This window comes from Eutrema salsugineum, unplaced genomic scaffold (assembly GCF_000478725.1).
Source record: "Eutrema salsugineum unplaced genomic scaffold, Eutsalg1_0 scaffold_6, whole genome shotgun sequence".
NCBI classification, from domain to species: domain Eukaryota; kingdom Viridiplantae; phylum Streptophyta; class Magnoliopsida; order Brassicales; family Brassicaceae; genus Eutrema; species Eutrema salsugineum.
This window is the reverse complement of record NW_006256547.1, coordinates 2,330,195-2,350,123: the sequence shown is the minus strand read 5'-3', so window position 1 is coordinate 2,350,123 and position 19,929 is coordinate 2,330,195. Positions and strand designations below refer to the sequence as shown.

The 19,929-nt window shown below is 38.0% G+C and overlaps 6 protein-coding genes across 7 annotated transcripts; 2 read left to right on the top strand and 4 right to left on the bottom strand.

Annotated features, from left to right (window-relative positions):
* Positions 1-31: 31 nt before the first annotated feature.
* On the bottom strand, positions 32-2,886 carry LOC18013185 (calcium-binding mitochondrial carrier protein SCaMC-1). The gene is made up of 4 exons (XM_006394409.2): positions 2,042-2,886; positions 628-1,407; positions 451-541; positions 32-369 (listed from the first exon to the last, which is right to left on the bottom strand). Exons 1-4 carry the CDS (start codon positions 2,436-2,438, stop codon positions 192-194), a joined length of 1,446 nt encoding a protein of 481 aa, XP_006394471.1. The 5' UTR covers positions 2,439-2,886; the 3' UTR covers positions 32-191.
* Positions 2,887-2,951: 65 nt separating this feature from the next.
* Positions 2,952-5,565, bottom strand: LOC18013147. The gene is made up of 5 exons (XM_006394407.2): positions 5,434-5,565; positions 4,028-4,921; positions 3,791-3,940; positions 3,449-3,697; positions 2,952-3,331 (listed from the first exon to the last, which is right to left on the bottom strand). Exons 2-5 carry the CDS (start codon positions 4,913-4,915, stop codon positions 3,200-3,202), a joined length of 1,419 nt encoding a protein of 472 aa, XP_006394469.1. The 5' UTR covers positions 4,916-4,921; positions 5,434-5,565; the 3' UTR covers positions 2,952-3,199.
* Positions 5,566-8,628: 3,063 nt separating this feature from the next.
* Positions 8,629-10,539, bottom strand: LOC18013134. Its single transcript, XM_024151069.1, has 4 exons — positions 9,643-10,539; positions 9,406-9,555; positions 9,062-9,313; positions 8,629-8,945 (listed from the first exon to the last, which is right to left on the bottom strand). The coding sequence occupies exons 1-4, from the start codon at positions 10,537-10,539 to the stop codon at positions 8,814-8,816; spliced, it is 1,431 nt and encodes a 476-aa protein (XP_024006837.1). The 3' UTR covers positions 8,629-8,813.
* Positions 10,540-11,615: 1,076 nt separating this feature from the next.
* Positions 11,616-13,214, top strand: LOC18013040 (pentatricopeptide repeat-containing protein At2g21090). The gene has a single exon (XM_024151042.1). The coding sequence runs from the start codon at positions 11,616-11,618 to the stop codon at positions 13,212-13,214; it is 1,599 nt and encodes a 532-aa protein (XP_024006810.1).
* A 244-nt stretch (positions 13,215-13,458) lies between these two features.
* Positions 13,459-15,081, top strand: LOC18012951 ((+)-neomenthol dehydrogenase). 2 transcript variants are annotated; one of them, XM_024151406.1, is made up of 5 exons: positions 13,459-13,591; positions 13,986-14,247; positions 14,346-14,540; positions 14,621-14,708; positions 14,760-15,081. In XM_024151406.1, exons 1-5 carry the CDS (start codon positions 13,500-13,502, stop codon positions 15,017-15,019), a joined length of 897 nt encoding a protein of 298 aa, XP_024007174.1. In that variant the 5' UTR covers positions 13,459-13,499; the 3' UTR covers positions 15,020-15,081. The 2 variants fall into 2 exon arrangements, with proteins under 2 accessions (XP_024007174.1, XP_006394464.1); XM_006394402.2 differs by having other exon boundaries at positions 14,621-15,081.
* Positions 15,082-15,588: 507 nt separating this feature from the next.
* On the bottom strand, positions 15,589-18,453 carry LOC18012950 (probable beta-1,4-xylosyltransferase IRX10L). Its single transcript, XM_006394401.2, has 4 exons — positions 17,973-18,453; positions 17,123-17,511; positions 16,387-16,628; positions 15,589-16,276 (listed from the first exon to the last, which is right to left on the bottom strand). The coding sequence occupies exons 1-4, from the start codon at positions 18,076-18,078 to the stop codon at positions 15,763-15,765; spliced, it is 1,251 nt and encodes a 416-aa protein (XP_006394463.1). The 5' UTR covers positions 18,079-18,453; the 3' UTR covers positions 15,589-15,762.
* Positions 18,454-19,929: the final 1,476 nt, after the last annotated feature.

The following is a 19,929-nucleotide window of genomic DNA, read 5'->3' as shown; positions in this document are numbered from 1 at the left end:
TCTTTTTGGACTCACGAAACTACTGAAGCAGAACCAATATATTTCTCTTCTCAGATTCTCAAGTTACAATTCTACAGTCCAATGAGCTTCACCGACAACATAAAACCCGGAGAAGCTCAAGTGTTTTTTTTTCGCCATCATCAAGGAGTTGTCACAGTGTATCTGTGAACATTGCATTAGGTTCTTGCTGTCTAATCAATGGACAGATTTTTCTTCATAGCTTCGTAAACAAGGTACGAAATGCTTGCGGAAGGAATGACTTTGAAAAGATTGGGAAAGATTCCTCTGTAAAACCCTCTTAGACCTTCGCCTTTTAGCGTCTTCAGAAACTCTTGCCTCATTGTATTGTTTGAGCTATCAGCTTGCATTCTGATAATAAATTACTAAACTCAGTTCAAAAACGCAGACAGAAAACAAACAAAAAAAAAAGCTTATAATTTTGAGTTTCACCTTGTTCGTACGACTTGCAACGGGTAAACACACGATGCTCCAAGAGCTCCAGACGTCATTCCACATCCGAGCTGTATAAGAGGACCCGGCTCTGCACAATACAAACTGTTTAGGATCATGCGAAAGATTAAGAATTTACAATTTAAAGAAACTCGTAAGGATCGATTACTATCTAACCGTAACCGGTGTCATGATGAATATATGTTCTCGACAAGTCTTTCAGAGTTTCGTAAGCAGCAAGGTCGATTCCTGCGTAAGGGACAATCCCAAGAAGAGAAGGACAAAGACCCTTGTAAAACGCTCGAGGTCCTTCTTGTATCCAAATCTCCTTGGTGAGTTTCCACAGCTTTGGTGTCTTCCCAAGCTCACTCACACAAGTCTGTAACCGAGTCTTCACCAGATCCATAGGATAAATAGCGGTTTGGGCCACTGCACCAGCCAATCCACCAGACAAAAGCCTACCACTTGTACCAATGTCACCATCCGCTCCTCCGATTATTGGTTTCAGCATTTCATAAGCAGCAAACTTTATAGCACTTTCGGGAGCAACTTTCGTTACATTTAACCCGTTACCTCTGAAGAAACCCAACAACTTATCTTCTCTCCATATTTTCTTGATGGTCGGGACAACGCCTGCTTTTGTTCTTTGAACTTGCAAAACAACTTTCAGACGGTCTAGAGGCGCGGTTGCGGTTCTAGAAACAGCTCCGGCTAGTCCTCCCGCAAGAAGTAATTTGCTTCTTTGAGCGTGTGTACTTATACCATCAGGTATCACAACTTGCTCCCCGATGTCTATTAAGCATACTCTTTCCCAGTGATGATAAATGTTCTCAATTGTGGCTTCATGAGGGTGTAGCAAAAGAAAGTCCCTCCACTCTTCGAAAGTTATAATACCGTTGTTGTCCTTATCAACATGGTCCATAAAAGAAGCCAGTTCCTTATCACTAATTTCAATGCCTACAAGAACATAACTGTGTGGGTTATCTAGGTCGAAGACACTGTTACACAATAAAAGAGCTAAATTTGCCACTAGACTAACTGAGAGAATTTTCATGAAACCCAATAAAGCAACTCACAGCCCACGATTTTGTGAACAAGGACAATGGCAAAGGATACACAGATTAATATGTTGAATCGCCTGGTTAAGAAGTTTCTATTTTCAAGGGATCAATGAAAGATTTACACACTTCAATTTTCCTGAAACACAAATCTATCTATAACAGACTGATTAAACTATCTCATTCATATAAAAGCAAAAGATACCATCACTAAAAAAGCTCTTCCTTTTTTACTCAAACATTATCTTCGAGGAAAATCGAAGTTATGGACCTCCTAAAAATGGAAAGAATGATACCCAACAAACAGCTCGCATAACATAAGAAATACATCAAACAACCAACAAGGAAAAAAAAAACTGCTGCATATAAGGGTAAGCTAACAAGAACAGTTGAAAACAGTGGCATTTTCAGATTCAAGTCACCGAAACAATATAATACAAGTAAGTGGCAATTTAAGCACAAAAGTTTCCTCTTTTGATAGTTGAAAAGTAACAACAGGAGTGATGGAATAGTATGGGATCAGAATCACTGACCAGCCTTAACAAGAGCCTCCCATAGCTCATCTGGGCAAATGTCGCCATTGTGGTGGACATCAATGGCCTGGAAAATAATATAGAGCTCAAGCTCCTTAGCGTCCATGTAGCGACGAAACTCCTCGTAATCAACGCGACCATCTCGATTCACGTCGCAGGCCTTACGCAAATCTCTAGCGTACTTGTACTTTGGAGGAATCCGAAGCGAAGACAGACCTTTCTCGATCTGGGTGTCGTCTAAGTACCCTGAATTCGAATTGTCGAAGAACTCGAACAGATTGCGAATCCTGGTCTCTCTCTCCTCCTTCGTCTCGCGTAAGGCCAGGAGCACGTGATCCATCGTCGCGGCTCCTCCGGGCTTCTTACCCGGATTCTGGTTGGATTTTCCCGCCTCCATTGCTGATTAATGAAACCTGGATGAAAAATTCATAGCTTGGACGACTCTAGGGTTCCTTCATTCCTGGAAGAGTCCCTCAGTCCAGGAACAAGTACAAAACCAAAAGAATTCAAAATCAGAATCCAATAAGTATACTCATTGGACAAACTGTTGTCTCTGATTCGAACCGACTCTAATATAAATATGTAGACAACGACGATTGGAACGAAAACAATAACAACAATGTGTGTATTGTGTAGGAAAAGTGAGATCACAGATTTGACACTTTGTTGATGCAAAATATCTGCCACAAATCAATCTTCCTTGGACGGACTTGTCCATTATTTTTCCTCAACCACTTCGAATGCTTCCACGTAGACACAGAAAACACCACTCAAATGAAGCCGGCCTAGCTTGGACTTTAACAGTAACAGTGAAACCGGTTTAGTTGCTTTGAACCAGAACAATGAAACTAAACTTCCAAAACAATGAATACAAAAACATTGTTATTGGTTTCTTGAGGCCTTTTAAGATTAAAATTTAAGATTTCTTGTTGGTTTCTTGAGGCCTTTTAACCTCGTCTAATAACTTACAAAGTCCACAAGGCATTAACCAATGCGTCTCGTGTGATGCATATTGTATCCCATATTTGACAAGCAAACTTCTTAAACGTACACATTTCAGAAGTTGATATTACAGGAAGAGGACAACAACACCTTCTTTTATTTATAATCCTACGTCGACATATCACACTGAAGAAAAATATCTAGTCGACATAAGTTTTACTTGCTAAGTGATTGGTAACCATCTTCCCGGTTCTGTCCCCGGTATACCACGGCGGCTATTAGAACAATAACCGCCACCACCACCGTCACCGCAAGGAAGGCTAAAACGCTCACGCTTTTCGCATGTGCCTGCAAAGATATGAAAAATACTAACATAAATAAAGTAACCACATGGCATGTATCTCCAAAACCGTGTATGTGTTGAAACCGGTTTAAATAAACCGAGTTCCAGCAGCGGGTGGTTACCTGAAAGAGTGCTGGCAAGGAGCTCTCCGGTTCAGGTAGCTGCTGAGCAACGAGGATGTAAAAGAGTCCCATAACTCCGGTATGACCATGGGTATTACTGTAATTAAACTCCAAGGTCAATGTCTCTCCATTGGTCACTCTTACTGGTTCAGGGTAACAGGACGACATTCCAACAATGTAACCAGCTTCGTTTCCAGGTTCGTCTCCATTGCCATACTTTGGCATCGAAGAGCAAATTCCCTCACCGTCCTGATCAATCCACAACACACGGGTCTCAATTCAGTAAAAAGTTTCAATGTTTGATTCTTCTGCATTAACTCAAACTATATCAGATTTTATTACCTCTCGGTATAGAGCAGCACCGATACCACCCGCGTGCTGGTGAGCTACGCCGTAGACAATATACCCGTTGAATGGCATCATTAAGCTCTTTTTCTTAACATCCACGCATCCATCTCCATTGGCTTTGCACGGTTTCACCTCGTATTCCACCTGAAAAAAAGCATAAGAAACCGATCTTTTTGTAGAAAGAATGCTAAGTAAAGGTATTAAGCAAAGATGCGAAAGTTTTTTACTGACATGGCAATAATGTTCTTGGCTATCTCCTGTTGATCCTTGTGATCGTTCCCAAGAATCTGTAACATCGAGGATATAAACCTTAGCGGGCAAAACCGTGGTATCCCAATCAACCCATCTCACGGTATATTTCAGATACAGAGTTCTTGTTTTCTCCCCATTATCAAATCCACTTCTCACCAGACATTGCGTCTTATCGTAGCAGCAGTATAGACCTCCATTGTATCCGGGTCTTAAAGCTCGACCATACTCATCAATGGTTACATTATACAGATCACACCGGCACTCCGTGCAGCCTGATTTATCTACAACGCTTCTTGTGTCTATCGCGTGAATGTTTAGAAGCCATTTGAATTCATACCCATCAGGCCTTTCCTCAGGATTATCGAATTCGATCGCGTAAGGATCGGGAAGATATGTCGAGGTTTTGCGGGTTTCTGATCCTAACCCAAAGTAATGTCTTACACTATTCCTGCACAGCCCTCCATTTTTTACAAGAATATAATCGGATCTCGAACCAAGATTCCTTTCGGGATCTTGCCTCGCAAATCCGTGATTCCTGGGCATGTCTCGCTGTGAAAGCTCGAAACCTTTACGAACATAGTAAGGTTGGACAACCCAATGGTGAAGATATGTCTCGTGTAGAGGGACGGGATTGCCCGATTCGTCAACCACTTCAGCATCGAAACCTTTGAGGCCGATATGCCCTCTAGGGAAGTCGATGTCGAATAGGAAAGGATTTGCAACTGATCCTGGATTCATCACCAGTTTTGGTGATAAGAAAACTGCAGACTTTATCTTTTTCTCGGTCCCAAGAAAGCCATGGCTAGGCGATGTGCTCAATGCGACCAGAAGAAGAACGAAGGAAGAGATCCCGCGATAAAGTGCCATTCTCTCCTGTTTCCAGATCAGTATAGAGAGGTCAGAAATGAAATTCAAAATTCAACTAATCATTAACCCATAAATATCTCAAAAGTTTTGTTCGAAAATTTGAGCTAGAGGAAAACCCACTTTGACCCTAAACTTAACCAGAAGATTTCAGCACATGCGCATACTAAACCACCAAAATTTGAAAATTTTCCATCAACCCGTGACTCATGGAAGCCAGCAAAAACAGAGAAATCGGAAGCTCATTTCGTATAACCCTGAATTACAATCAAACTTTGAACACGAACAATCTAAAATTTCAGAACATCCGTAAACAGAGACACAGACAGGAACTCCATTTAATATGACTCCGAACGCATACACCACGGAACAATCGTTCCTAATCTCTGTGTCTAGATTTTGGATTCCAAACCTGGAATTCGATTGCGAAACTCCCAGAATTCGATCGCGAAAAATTTAAACACAGAGGAAAAAAGCCAATGACAAACAGAGTGAGAGTGAGAGTTTAAGTGGGTACGAACCGGATAAAGGAGATTCCCAGCAAACCGATGATTTTCCCGCTTCTTTAAACGTTTGTTAAAACCCTCATCGGTGTATCGGAGAAAAAGCAGATGTATTGCTATGAAGAGTGCCTACAAGGAACAATTCGAGAGTTATATATTTATTTATCATGTGAAATGCGAACGCCCATAAGCGCAGAGACGTAGGACGTTAGCTCCGGTATACGTGACACGTGTATCCAATGAGGTCATCGCTCTCGTCACTAACCCGGTTTAATTTACCCTCTTTCAATTCTCTTGCACAATAAAAATACTCGACATTTATGTGAGATGATAGATGACCACCACAGATTATAATTATCAACTAAATTTTATCCTCTACATCCGCACACGATTTTTTTTAATCAATTTGTAATATATATTTTTATAGATATAATTTTTAATAAGTGTTAAAAATTTGTTTTTATGTTTAGATATAATTTATGTTTTATATTTTTTTAGTATTATTATGATCACAATCATAAAAACATAATTCTAACCTAATCATTCTATTAATCGAAAAATAAAATTTATTATAAAAACATATTTATAACTCACTCATTCTATTAATCCAAAAAAAACTATAGTTATAAAACTATAATTCTAATCCGTCTGTTCATATTACTATATAATATAAATATTTCCTCATTTTAAAATAATATTTATTATAATATCTTGTATGTTTTGATAAACCAATCCACATAAAATCACAATTATAAAATAACATAACCCGTTCCATCAAATTACCAATAATATTAATATTTATTTGTTTTTAACATGTAAAATTTTAGTCTAATTGAATATGATTAAAAAATACAATAAGGTATTCATTAATTATATTTGTTGTCCTGAAAATATTATTTGGATTTCAATGTTAAACTAAATCTGATCTATATTTAAGAAAATCTAAAGTAATTTAAATTAATATTTATTTTTAAAATTAATGTTATTACAAAAAATAGTTTGAATTTAAATTAAATATAATGTATATTTAAGGAAATCCTTAGTTATCTAAATTAATATCTAATTTTTAGAATTAAATTTTTATATTAAAGAAAATGTGTTTTTTAAAATAATATTTAAATATATTAGGATAGATTTAAAACTGTTTAAAAAAGGTGTTACTGTTTTGATATAATACTAAATTTTAACCCCGTGCGTCCGCACGATAATATTTTATTTTTTATTTCTAATATAAGTTACATTTATCTTTTTTTAGATATAATTTATTTTTTTATTTATTTTTTTAAATTAAAAAATTGTTATCATATTTAATTTTAAACAGTAAAATTTGTATATTAGTAGAATAAGAGTATACGTTAATTAAGTATATATTGATCTAATGTTAATTATAAACTTTGTTATTATATGAATTTAGATTTACACATAAACAATCTATATATCTATGAATTTGCTAATCTATCCGTTTAGTTGTCTTAAATCATTTTTAATATCTTACATGTTTTGACAAACTAACCCGTATAAGACTATAATTATAATTGTATAACCCTATAAATATTTACTAATATGGAATATTTGGATCAATTGATTATAAAAAATATAATAAGATATTTATTTACTATTTGTGCTATTAAAAAATATATATATATATATATATATATATATAAACGGGCTAACTTGTTAGTTTAATTATCTCAAATCATCTTAATATCTTACATGTTGCAATAAATTAACTCATGAACCTTAAATATATATATATATATATAATTCTAATCAGTTCGATCATATTATTGTATAATATAAATATTTATTAATCTCAAATATTTGATATTTTAGACCGATTGTTTATGATAAAATACGATAAAATATTTATTTACTATGCATTTTAATAAAAATATTATTTAAATTTAAAATTTAAAATTAAATCTTTCTTGTATGTAAGAGATTTTTAAAGTATTAAAATTATTATCTAAATTTTTGTAATAAAATTTAATTATAATTTTTTTTGAATTTTTTGAATTTAAATTAAATTGAATGCAAAATTTTGTAACTAAATTTAATTAAATTTCTAATAATTTGAAATTTAAATTAAAGATGACCTAGATTTTAGGAAATTTAAAAATATCTAAATTAATAACTAATTTTTGGAAATTAAATATAAAAATAAAATAAAATATTATTAAAAAACTTTGTGAGTGTTTGAATGCAAACACTAAATGTGCTTTTGTTTTAATAGAATATGTACCGATTGAATTTGGATCCAGTTGGATAACCCGCTTTGGGTGTGAAAACTTGACCCGCTCATTTGGCTAAATGCGCACGTTAGAGACAAGTGCAACTTTTCTATGCGGACATTTTTCGCGCCGGATTTTTACGATACCAACGGCTACTCTTAACCGTATGATCAACGATCACTTGCGGGAGGATGGTTTGGTGGAAGCACGCAAGCTGTTTGATCAAAACCGGACATCGCTGGACAATTCAACATGGAACATGATGATTACTGCTTATGTTCAACGTGGTCTTATATGTTGGAAGCTCACCAGATGTTCGATCAAATGCCTGTCAGAGATGTGGTGTCGTGGAACACCATGCTTATGGGTTTGAAGAAAACCAGAGATCCAGAAAGTGCTGTTAGTGTTTTATAGCGATGCGGAGATCTGGGTTAAATCCAGATGAGCTTACCCTCCCTCCAATAATGGATGCAGTATTGGGATCTGCGTTTAAGGTTTCTGTTTTGCAAATTCACACGCTTGCTATTCGATTAGGGCTTAGCTTAAGCCCTTATACTGGGTCTGCTTTGTTAAGAGGCTACACAAGTTTTAGGGACTTCAGGGTTTAGAAAGAGCATTTGAGGATATTTTGCTCAAGGATGTGGTATGTGTTGATTATGGGTTACATGAAATTAGGTTTTGTGGAAGATGGTGAGAGAGCATTCGGTGAAATCCCAGACAGGAACATCATTACTTGGCACGCAATGTTAATTGTATACATAAATAACTCCAAGATCGATAAAGCTAGAGAATTGTTCAATCGAATGAGTCAAAAGAATGTCTTTTGATCAATGGCTACGTACAGAGCTATAAAGCTATATAATTATTTATATTGCCTGCCAAATATGAAATATACTACATGTCTACATCTGTCGTCAACGATAAAACATTCGTTGACAAAACTTATGGTATTATATGATTAATATTTTTATGAATCGTACTGTATTTAAAATGCCATCTGATCATATAAAACTCAATCATTTTAATACACCAACTCCAGTATACATTTCTTAAATGTTGTTACAAAATAAACCTTACACCCGCCCATGGGTCTAGTTCTTTTATTTATAGTTCTAGGTCGACATATCACACTAAAGAAAAATATCTAGCCGACATATAGTTTTACTTTCAAGTGCTAAGTGATTGGTAACCATCTTCCCGATTCTGTCTCCGGTATACCACGGCGGCTATTAGAACAATAACCGCCACCACCACCATCACCGCAAGGAAGGCTAAAACGCTCATGCTTTTCGCATGTGCCTGCAAAGATATGATGAATACTAACATAAGTAAAGTAACCACATGGCAATATCTCAAAAACCGTGTATGTGTTGAAGCCGGTCTGAATAAACCGAGTTCCGGCACCGGGTGGTTACCTGAAAGAGTGCAGGCAAGGAGCTCTCCGGTTCAGGTAGCTGCTGAGCAACGAGGATGTAAAAGAGTCCCATAACTCCGGTATGACCATTGGTGGTACTGTAATTAAACTCCAAGGTCAATGTCTCTCCCTTAGTCACTTTCACTGCAGGTTCAGGGTAACAAGACGACATTCCAACAATGTAACCAGCTTCGTTTCCAGGTTCGTCTCCATTGCCATACTTTGGCATCGAAGAGCAAATTCTCTCACCGTCCTGATCAATCCACATAACACAATGGTCTCAATTCAGTAAAAAGTTTTAATGTTTGGTTCTGCATTAGCTTAAACAAAATCAGACTTTATTACCTCTCGGTATAGAGCACCACCGATACCACCCGCGTGCTGGTGAGCTACGCCGTAAACAATATACCCGTTAAATGGCATCATTAAGCTCTTTTTCTTGACATCCACGCATCCATCGCCATTGGTTTTGCACGGTTTCACCTCGTATTCAATCTGAAAAGACATAAGACACCGATCATTTTTTTAGAAAGAATGCTAAGTAAAGGTATTAAGCAAAGATGCGAAAGTTTTTTTACTGACATGGCAATAATGTTCCTGGCTATCTCCTGTTGATCCTTGTGATCGTTCCCAAGAATCTGTAACATCGAGGATATAAATCGTAGCGGGCAAAACCGTGCTATCCCAATCAACCCATTTCACGGTATATTTCAGATACACACTTCTTGTTTTCTCCCCATTGTCAAATCCATTTCTCACCCGACATTGCGTCTTATCGTAGCAGCAGTATAAACCTCCATTGTAGTCGGGTCTTATAGCTCGACCATACTCATCAATGGTTACATTATACAGATCACAACGGCACTCGGTGCATCCTGATTTATCTACAACGCCTCTTGTGTCTATCGCGTGAAGGTTTAGAAGCCATTTGAATTCATATCCATCAGGCCTTTCCTCAGGATTATCGATTTCAATCGCGTAAGGATCAGGAAGATACGTCGAGGTTTTGCGGGTTTCTGATCCTAAACCAAAGTAATGTCTTACATTATTCCTGCACAGCCCTCCATTGTTGACAAGAATAAAATCGGATTTCGAACCAAGATTCCTTCCGGGATCTTGCCTCGCAAATCCGTGATTTCTAGGCATGTCTCGCTGTGAAAGCTCAAAACCTTTACGAACATAGTAAGGTTGAATAACCCAGTGGTGAAGATATAACTCGTGTAGAGGTACGGGATTGCCTTCTTCGTCAACCATTTCAGCATCGAAACCTTTGAGGCCGTAATGCCCTCTCGGGAAGTCGATGTCGAATAGGAAAGGATTTGCAGCGTTTCCTGGATTCATCACCAGTTTTGGTGATAAGAAAACTTCAGACTTTATCTTTTTCTCGGTTCCAAGAAAGCCGTGGCTACGTGATGTGCTCAATGCGACCAGAAGAAGAACTAAGGAAGATTTCAGCGATCTCCCGCCATAACGAGCCATTCTGTCCTGTTTCCAGATCAGTATGGTAAGAAATGAAACTCAAAATGAAACTAATCATTAATGCATAAATATCTCTAAAGTTTTGTTCGAATTTGATTGGAATCATACTATAAACACTAGAGGAAAAACCAGTTAGAGGCCTTGTTTAACTAGAGGATTTTCAGCATATGCGCATACTTAACCACCAAAATTTGAAAATTTTCCAACAACCCGTGACTCATGGAAGCTAGCTAGAACAGATAAATCGGAAGCTCATTTCGTATAACCCTGAATTACAATCAAACTTTGAACACAAACAATCTAAAATTTCAGAACATCCATAAACAGAGACACAGACAGGAACTCCCTTTAATATGACTTCCAATATCCGAACGCATATACTACGGAACTATCGTTCTCAATCTCTGTGTCTAGATTTTGGATTCCAAACCCGAAATTCGATTGCGAAATTCCAAGAATTCGATCGCGAAATTTAGACACAGAGGAAAAAAAACGATGGCAAACAGAGAGAGAGTTTACGTGGGTACCGGATAAAGGAGATTCCCAGCAAACTGATGATTTTCCCGCTTCTTTAAAGGTTTGTTAAACTTGACACTCTCATCGGTGATCGGAGAAAAAAAAAAAGTCTGTATTGCTATGGAGAGTGCCTACGAGGAACAATTCGAGAGTTATCTATTTATCATGTGAAATGCGAACGCCCATAAGCGCAGAGACGTAGACGCTAGGTCCGGTATACGTACTTGACACGTGTATCTAATGAGGTCATCGCTCTCGTCACAAACCCGGTATTATGTAGGTGTCCTCTTTCAATAACATTTATGTAACATATGATAGATAACAACATACGACAGATTATAATTATGTTACATGATAACTATTTAGCTATCCTCTTTCAATAACATTTACTTATGTAACATGATAGATAACTACAGATTATAATTATGTGACATGATAGATAACCAAAGATTAATTACAATTATTTAATTACACTTGTTTGTAGTTTAGTACAAATTGAATTTGGATCCAGTCTAATAACCCGCTTTGGGTGTGAAAACTTGACCCGCTCATTTGGCTAAATGCGCACGTTAGAGACAAGTGCAACTTTTCTATGCGGACATTTTTCGCGCCGGATTTTCACGATACCAAAGGCTACTCTCAACCGTTTGATCAACGATCACTTGCGGGAGGATGGTTTGGTTGAAGCACGCAAGCTGTTTGATCGAAACCGTACATCGCTGGACAATTCAACATGGAACATGATGATTACTGCTTATGTTCAGCGTGGTCTTATGTTGGAAGCTCACCAGGTGTTCGATCAAATGCCTGTCAGAGATATGGTGTCGTGGAACACCATGCTCATGGGTTTGAAGAAAACCAGAGATCCAGAAAGTGTTGTTAGTTTTTTTATAGCAATGCGGAGATCTGGGTTGAATCCAGATGAGCTTACCCTCCCTGCGATAATGGATGCAGTATTGGGATCTACGTTTAAGGTTTCTGTTTTGCAAATTCACACGCTTGCTATTCGATTAGGGCTTAGCTTAAGCCCTTATACTGGGTCTGCTTTGTTACGAGCCTACACAAGCTTTAGAGATTTCAGGGGTTTAGAAAGAGTTTTTGAGGATATTTTGTTCAAGGATGTGGTGTCGTGGAATGTGTTTATTACGGGTTACATGAAATTAGGTTTTGTGGAAGATGGTGAGAGAGCATTCGGTGAAATGCCGGAGAGGAACATCATTACTTGGCACACAATGTTAATTGGATACATAAACAACACCAAGATCGATAAAGCTAGAGAATTGTTCAATCGAATGAGTCAAAAGAATGTCTTTTCTTGGACTGTGATGATCAATGGCTACGTACAGAGCAGGGAATTTAGAATAGCTCTGATGCTTTTTCGGGAAATGGTTGAATCTTGGAATAATAGGCCAAGCCACTACACATTTTCGACTGTTTTAAAAGCGTGTGCAGCTTCTTCGTCGCTTCTTATGGGGAAACAAGTGCACTCAATGGTCACAAAGCGCGGAATGGCTTGTGACATAGTCCTGTCGACTTCGCTCATAGATATGTATGCCAAGTCAGGTGATATTACCGCTGCTTCACGTGTGTTTAAGTTGATGCCTTTGAAGAATCCGGCTTCATGGAATTCGATGATAGGAGGTTTCGCAAGACATGGATTAGGAGTGGATGCTTTAGAGGAATTCGAGAAGATGATAGAGTGTGGTTACAGGCCTGATCAGGTGACTTTCATTAACTTGTTATCGGCTTGTGCTCATGCTGGGCTAGTGGAAAAAGGGCAAAAACAGTTCATGTTGATGGGTAGGCTTGGTATAGCTGCAGAGAAGGAGCATTATGCATGTATGGTGGATCTATTTGCGAGGGCCGGTCACTTAGATAAAGCAGAGAGATTGATAAAGGGAATGCCTTTTGAGCCAGATGTTGTTATTTGGGGGGCTTTGCTCAGGGCTTGCGGATTGCATTCATGTTTGGAGCTCGGTGAAGTTGCTGCTGAGGGAATCTCGAGGCTGAGAAGAGAGCATCCCGCGGCTTATGATGTTCTGTGTAGAGTTCATGGCGAGAAAGGAGATTGGACAAGTGTTATGGAGTTGAGGAGACTGATGAAGAAGACCAAAGCAAAGAAGCAAGACGCTAGCAGCTGGATTGAAGGTCTTACTTAAATCTTCGGAAAGTAACATTTTTGTGTTTTATAGAGTTGTGAAACAGAGCTCTTGTAATATGTCAATATCTGTTGAGAAGAATCTGGAAGGAAGAAAGATTTGTCGCTGCAATTGGATTAAATAGTGAAATTAAAAGGTTTAAGGCTAATATGTGTTTTTGTCAAAAGTTGAAGGTTCCCATTAAATAATTTAGATCACTCGGCTGATATATTGAATTTGATTCCCTGCGGACAAGACTACTACAAACCGTACACCCCCAACACAACTAGGCCGAGGAAGAAGGCGATGACGAACAAGGAGAAAGCGCGGGAGAGAAGGGAGAAAAGGATGCAGGAGATCTCTCTCCTTCGAACCATTCCTTACTCTGACCGCCAGAGGTATGAATCGAACCTAATTAATTCGGCTGGTTTGTTTACCAATATCATTGCGATTTGCTCTGCGGAAATCTCAGTTTCACAAGCATTGTGCTATCATTGAGGTGTTAATCTCTACTATGATACTATGACTTGCTTACGTCCATTTCTAGGTTCCCGTACAGTGTTTTAGCTATAGTTGTCAAATTGTTTGATGAGTTTAGCTTTGTATTGTTCTGGATTTGGAGATAGAGATCGAGTGTTTATGTTCATACCATTGACTCTGTTTATGTTCATACCGTTGGTACTTATAGATATGGGTTAACTAAACCAATAGGTTTTGGAGAAACTGAAAAGAAAAAAATTATGTCTTTCATGCCCTCTTCTGATTTCTGATTAGGCGTTGAATGCTTTGTAGATGGTGGTCTTGTGAAAATGTAGCAGTGGTGACCGGTTCAAACCGAGGAATTGGGTTCGAAATCGCAAGGCAGCTTGCGAGCCACGGATTGACGGTTGTTCTTACAGCCAGAAACGTGGATGCTGGTCTTGAAGCAGTTAATTCCTTGAGGAACCAAGAGGGTCTCAGAGTTGATTTTCATCAGCTTGATGTCAGTGACTCCTCGTCGATTAAAGAGTTTGCTTGCTGGATTAAGCAAACATTTGGAGGTCTAGATATTCTCGTAAGATCCTATGGATATGTAATGTTAGAGGATAGTTCTTCTGTTTTTTTTTCTTTAGCTGATTATATGCATTCGTTCGTGTGACTGTAAAATTTCAGGTGAACAACGCAGGAGTCAACTACAATCTCGGCTCAGATAATTCGGTTGAATTTGCTGAGACAGTTATATCTATCAATTACCAAGGAACCAAAAACATGATAAAAGCTATGATACCACTGATGAGACCGTCTCCTCAGGGCGCTCGTATTGTTAACGTTAGTTCCAGGCTAGGTCGAGTAAATGGAAGACGTAATGTAAGTAAACCATTTCACTCTTATCTTTGAATTGTAATTGAAAGAAATTGCCGTGAAACTGCATGCGTTTTCCTGTGCAGAGACTTGCAAATGTAGAGTTGAGAGAGAAGCTAAGCAATCCGGATTTGCTGACGGAAGAACTCATAGACCGAACTGTGTCTAAGTTCATCGACCAAGTAAAAGACAAAACTTGGGAGTCAGGCGGGTGGCCTCAGACATTCACCGACTACTCCATGTCTAAGCTTGCCGTCAACGGATACACGAGACTAGTAGCTAAAGAACTTTTGAGGAGACAAGAGGGAGAGAAGATTTATGTTAATAGCTTTTGTCCTGGTTGGGTGAAGACTGCAATGACTGGCTACGCCGGAAATATGTCGCCTGAAGATGCAGCTGATACCGGAGTTTGGCTTAGCATGGTTCTCTCTGAAGAGGCGGTGACCGGCAAATTCTTTGCAGAGAGACGTGAGATAAACTTCTGAGGGTTGTTGAAAGTTTCGTTAACGTTTGAATAAATTATGTTGCTTTCGTCTAGTGCCATCGTTTTCGGTCAAAGGTTTTTTGAAACTCAATCCCACTTCATTCACTCCTTTTTGGTATGAAAATCAATCCCACTTGGTAAGTCAATGGTGGTGAGCTTCACTTAGAGTTCTCGTAATTATAAATTATGTATAATCAATAACGAATCAAATTAGTAACCGACCTTAGCTCAGTTGGTAGAGCGGAAGACTGTAGTGGGTTCTCCCAAAGAAATCTTTAGGTCGCTAGTTCGATTCCGGCAGGTCGGACTTTTTAACAAAAATCACTATTTCTCTACTAGTTTAGTAAACGGCAATTTACCTTTTTTCATACGAGGTTCCACTTCACGAGAAGAATAATTAATTTTTGCCATAGATAAATTCACTTCATTAAATTCACTTCATCTGTGAACACAACAAACCTATACACATAGAGAAAGATGCATTCGATTTCAATTTTCTCTAGAATGATTGAAAAACGTAAAGAGAACGAGAACCAATTTTGGCTCTTTTTTTTTCGTGGAATGTCAAACTCTCAAAAAGATTCTAGTTTCATTACAATGATGAAGCATTTTCCGTTCTACAGAACAAATAAAAAGAAGAAAAAAGGGTTCTGATTCTACAAAATACAGAAACAAGAAGAGAACAACCAATAACCAAAAGAATCAATTCTATCAAATTCCACCTCTCTTCTATCACCTTTGTCCTCACCAAGGTTTCAGATCAGCAACCGGTCCTGCCGTCCAGTTCAACAGCTTCTCACCTGGTCTAAGATACACATTCCTCTCATGAGGCAGCTTACGAGCCAATCCATTCAACACTTGATGAAACGCATCCCCTGGTTGAGCCGGTTGCGGGAACAGCATCGCCTGTTTCATCGACGGGTTAGCCAACAGCCTCTGTTTTCTCAGTATAACCTCCGGTGGGATCGATGTCAGTATTGTGTCCAGGTAAGGAACATCCTTCTCATCAACAAACACACCAATATCTTCCCAAGGGATCGCATCTGCAAAAGGTAGGACGATGTCGTCTGCTATGATCACAGGGATGCAACCGAAGATCACGGCTTCCACAAGTCTTGGACTCCATGGGGCCCATCCAAGTGGGCATAAGCAGAAGATTGCTCTCTGCATGTCCTCATAATATGTTGTCGGGTGCTCTGTTGAGATGTCGAACAGTGGATTGTCCTTGAAGTTTTCCCACACAGCTGCTCGTGCGCCCCTGTGCCCATTTTGACAAAGAAAATATCATCGCTGATTATATGAGCAATTCAGGGATGGTAGTAAGTCTATGAACCTTCATTGCATGGTTAAGCATTCAGATCAAATTACCTCGCATAATAACCACCCTCGGGGTCATTTCCCACGTCATAAAACAATCCTCTGAAATAAACGAAGATGGATCGAGGAGTTTTCTCGGGAATCAAGTGTGACTGCATCTTCTGCGGTGGAGCATACGGAGGAACAGTGATTGAACCTTCTTTTAAGCAAACATGATTTCTCTGACCAAATGTCTGCACCAGTGTAGCCCGTTGAAGCAAGGGTAGTATTCCTCTTCCTATTGCCTTCTCTTCCTGCCACAGTAGAAGAAAAACAAGAGATCAGTGCGTATTTTTTTAAGTTTGCAGTATAGCTGGAAAGAATCTTTGGTAGTCATGGCGGAAGGGATATATTACGGCTTACGTCCAAATAAAAGCTTTTGTTACATCAAAAAGGGCTTGGAAGTCAAGTTAATTGCCAATGTTAGAGAGTATAACACTGAGTATTAAGATTTACTCAACACTAGCTACGGACTTTTGGTTAGTTCAGAAGGAGGTACAGGGGGACATCATGAAACATGCACATAACTCAGCCCCAAAAAATATTCCAAACACAAACAGTATTTAACTGGATTGTCTATGATTCAGTTAAAATGTATGAAACAATGTTTTCTTCACAACTTGCAGAGCTAGAGATAATTTCAAACAGTAGCACACAATCATTCACAATGTGCATCAAGTTTTGTGCAGAAAGCATAGATGAAGCAGGGGCACATAACAAGAGATTCAGAGAAGATTATTTGGATTACCTGATAATGGAAGCAGGCTCCAAAGTCATGAGGCACAACAAAGAAGTGGTCAGCTCCTTCAGTGCGGTTCCAGTAAGGCCAGTTGGAAGCAATGAGCTGAATAGCACTTCTCATCATTCGGGGAGATTTAAAGGGCAGAGGAAGCCCGTTTGGAGTGAGATCACAAGTGGTGTACACTGGGACGTAGAACCAATCAGCTTCCTCAGGATTAAGTGTTCGAACTGGACTGGACAAAAGAAACCGTTGCATATAGATCTCAGCAGCAAACATGTGGGTGAGACATCTCGGGTCCTTCTGTAGTATCTTCTTGTTGTATTTGCTTGGAAGCTCATAAACAAAGACTTTCAGTCTTCCCACGGGATCATCTTCCAACACATCACCAGCACTACCTACACATCATAAAACAAAAAAACCACGCACACACTTAAAGTTCACGTGATTTTGATTCGAGCATCAAAACATGGATATCACTAAGGAAAGGCTATGGATAGATAAGTAAGAAATTCTACAGAAACTCAGAGATATTGCAAAACTAAAGTTAAAAAGATCAAAATGACATGATACTGGATTGGCTAACTGTTGAATGACTATTGTTTCTTGCATGACAAATCAATATGCATCCTGCTTTACACTATCCCCAGATTCAATTAGACTCCAAAACAATGCGTGAAAATGAAAATCAATCACAGAAAGACTTAGACCAAAAATAAACCCTAGTCCTCATTCGAGTCGCTGTGTAAGTTGATGACCACAGAGCTCACTACTGCTTAATCCAAGTAAAAAATTGGGGAAAAGCAATCATTCACTAAATCCTGAGATTAACATCTCTGCATGAGTAGATAGAACTCACCTGAAATTCGCTCGGTTGGTTGACTTCGGCTCAGACGGAAAGCAGAAATCGTCGAGACGGTAAGATTACAAACGAGGAAGATCAAAATCCAGCTCGAAAACTTCATTTCAACCTCTCAGAAAGTTTGCCTCCTCATACAAATAAGAAAAAAACTAAAACACACAGACTCCCAGTTTATCGGAAGAAAATATATGTATATGAAGGTTGGCTTAGCAGAAGAAGAAGAAGAAGAAGAAGAAAAGACAGTTGAAATATCAGAAGAAGAGGTAGTTGCTAGAAAGAGTTCGTCGAGATTGTGACTTCGAAAGTGGAACAAAATATAAAATTCGCTGCCGATTCCTACTAGATCACGCCCAGAATTGAAAGTGAGAGCACATCGAATTTTGTTTCAAGATGCGAAGAGAGGAGGAAGAAGGTTCGTGCGACGCTTACACGATGTCGTTTAATGCCACCCATTATTCGGAAAGCAAATGACAGAGAAGGAGCTGGGGTGATGGGCAGTCAACGTCAGCCAAATTTTGTAATACGTGTTCTGAATTAAAAACAAAAAAAACAAAATTGATTAATCAAAAATGAGATAGAATGCAATGGACTGGCCCAGATTTAGGCCCATTTCTCGTTTTTGTGGCCCTTGCGATATTAATTTTCACTAAACGTCACTACGAGTGGTCTGTTTTCCATTTAAAGTACTAAGCACAAAGCATAGAAAAAAGTCGAACTTTAAACGCTACAAAGTAGAAGTCGGCCCTGGAGGGAATCTTAAAGTTGTGCAACTCTAAACCTATGATATAACAAAATTACTTTGTTCTTACGCGTCTAATTCATTTTACAAATTATTTATTTAATTAGTATATTCAATTACTGAGTTATATTAAAATTTTGAGAAGATTATATAGATATTGTATTTTTGAACCGTTGACAATAAAAGAAAAAAAAATGTATTCAGTCGAGTTCAATATATATTTTTTAATAATATGAATTAATGCAGAAGAATAGGGTAGTAATAGAGGCTTTAGATCACATTATTCAATCTTTTCAGTTTCCAGGATTCTAAAACTCCAACAGTTAAATAACAGTGGTAAGAACAGTCGCAAGGCGCAATGATGAACATGATGATATATCATAATAATAACAATATTATAAATTATGTAGTAATGCTATATATTGATAAATAAAGTTTTATAGAAAAATTGGAAATGAAAGAAAGGACAAAGAAAAGGTAAGAGCAAGTCCACTAGTGAACCCCTTAGAGGGGTTCATCAGCATTAAAAAACTATATTTTTTAGTTGGGTGGTTTGGGAAGAACTCGGGTGAAAATAGGGGTTCCAGTAGTGAATTCCATTTTGGGGTTCATCCCGAGATTTATTTTTTTTTTTTGAAATTTAGATTTTTTTTTTAAACAAAAACACACATTTATTATAATAAAAGAAATACAATTTATTACACATTATTTTAGAACATACAATATATAAGAGTAAAATTTAATACAAGGAAATTAGAAACATACAATACATGAAAAAATTTAAAAACTTAACCAAACTTATTCCATATATTTTCTATTAAATCCTCTTTTAATCGTTGATGTATCTGGTTGTCACGGACTTCGTTTCGTTTTGCCATCATCAAATTTTGGACATTTGTAGACATACGGGTAGAATACGTCATATCGACATGCGAATTTCTGCTTTCTTCATCTTGATGGAAGTCTTCTAAATTGTATCAAATGTAGCCATGTCGTTCGTTTTCTACTATCATATTGTGTAATATGATAGAGGCCCGCATAATCTTGCCAATTTTTTCTTTATCCCAGAAAAGCGCCGGATTTTTTATTATTGCAAATCTGGCTTGAAGAACGCCAAAAGCCCGCTCCACATCTTTCCGGACGGATTCTTGAGTTGTTGCGAATAATTTGTTTTTCTCTCCTTGAGGAAGATGAATTGATTGTATAAATGTTGCC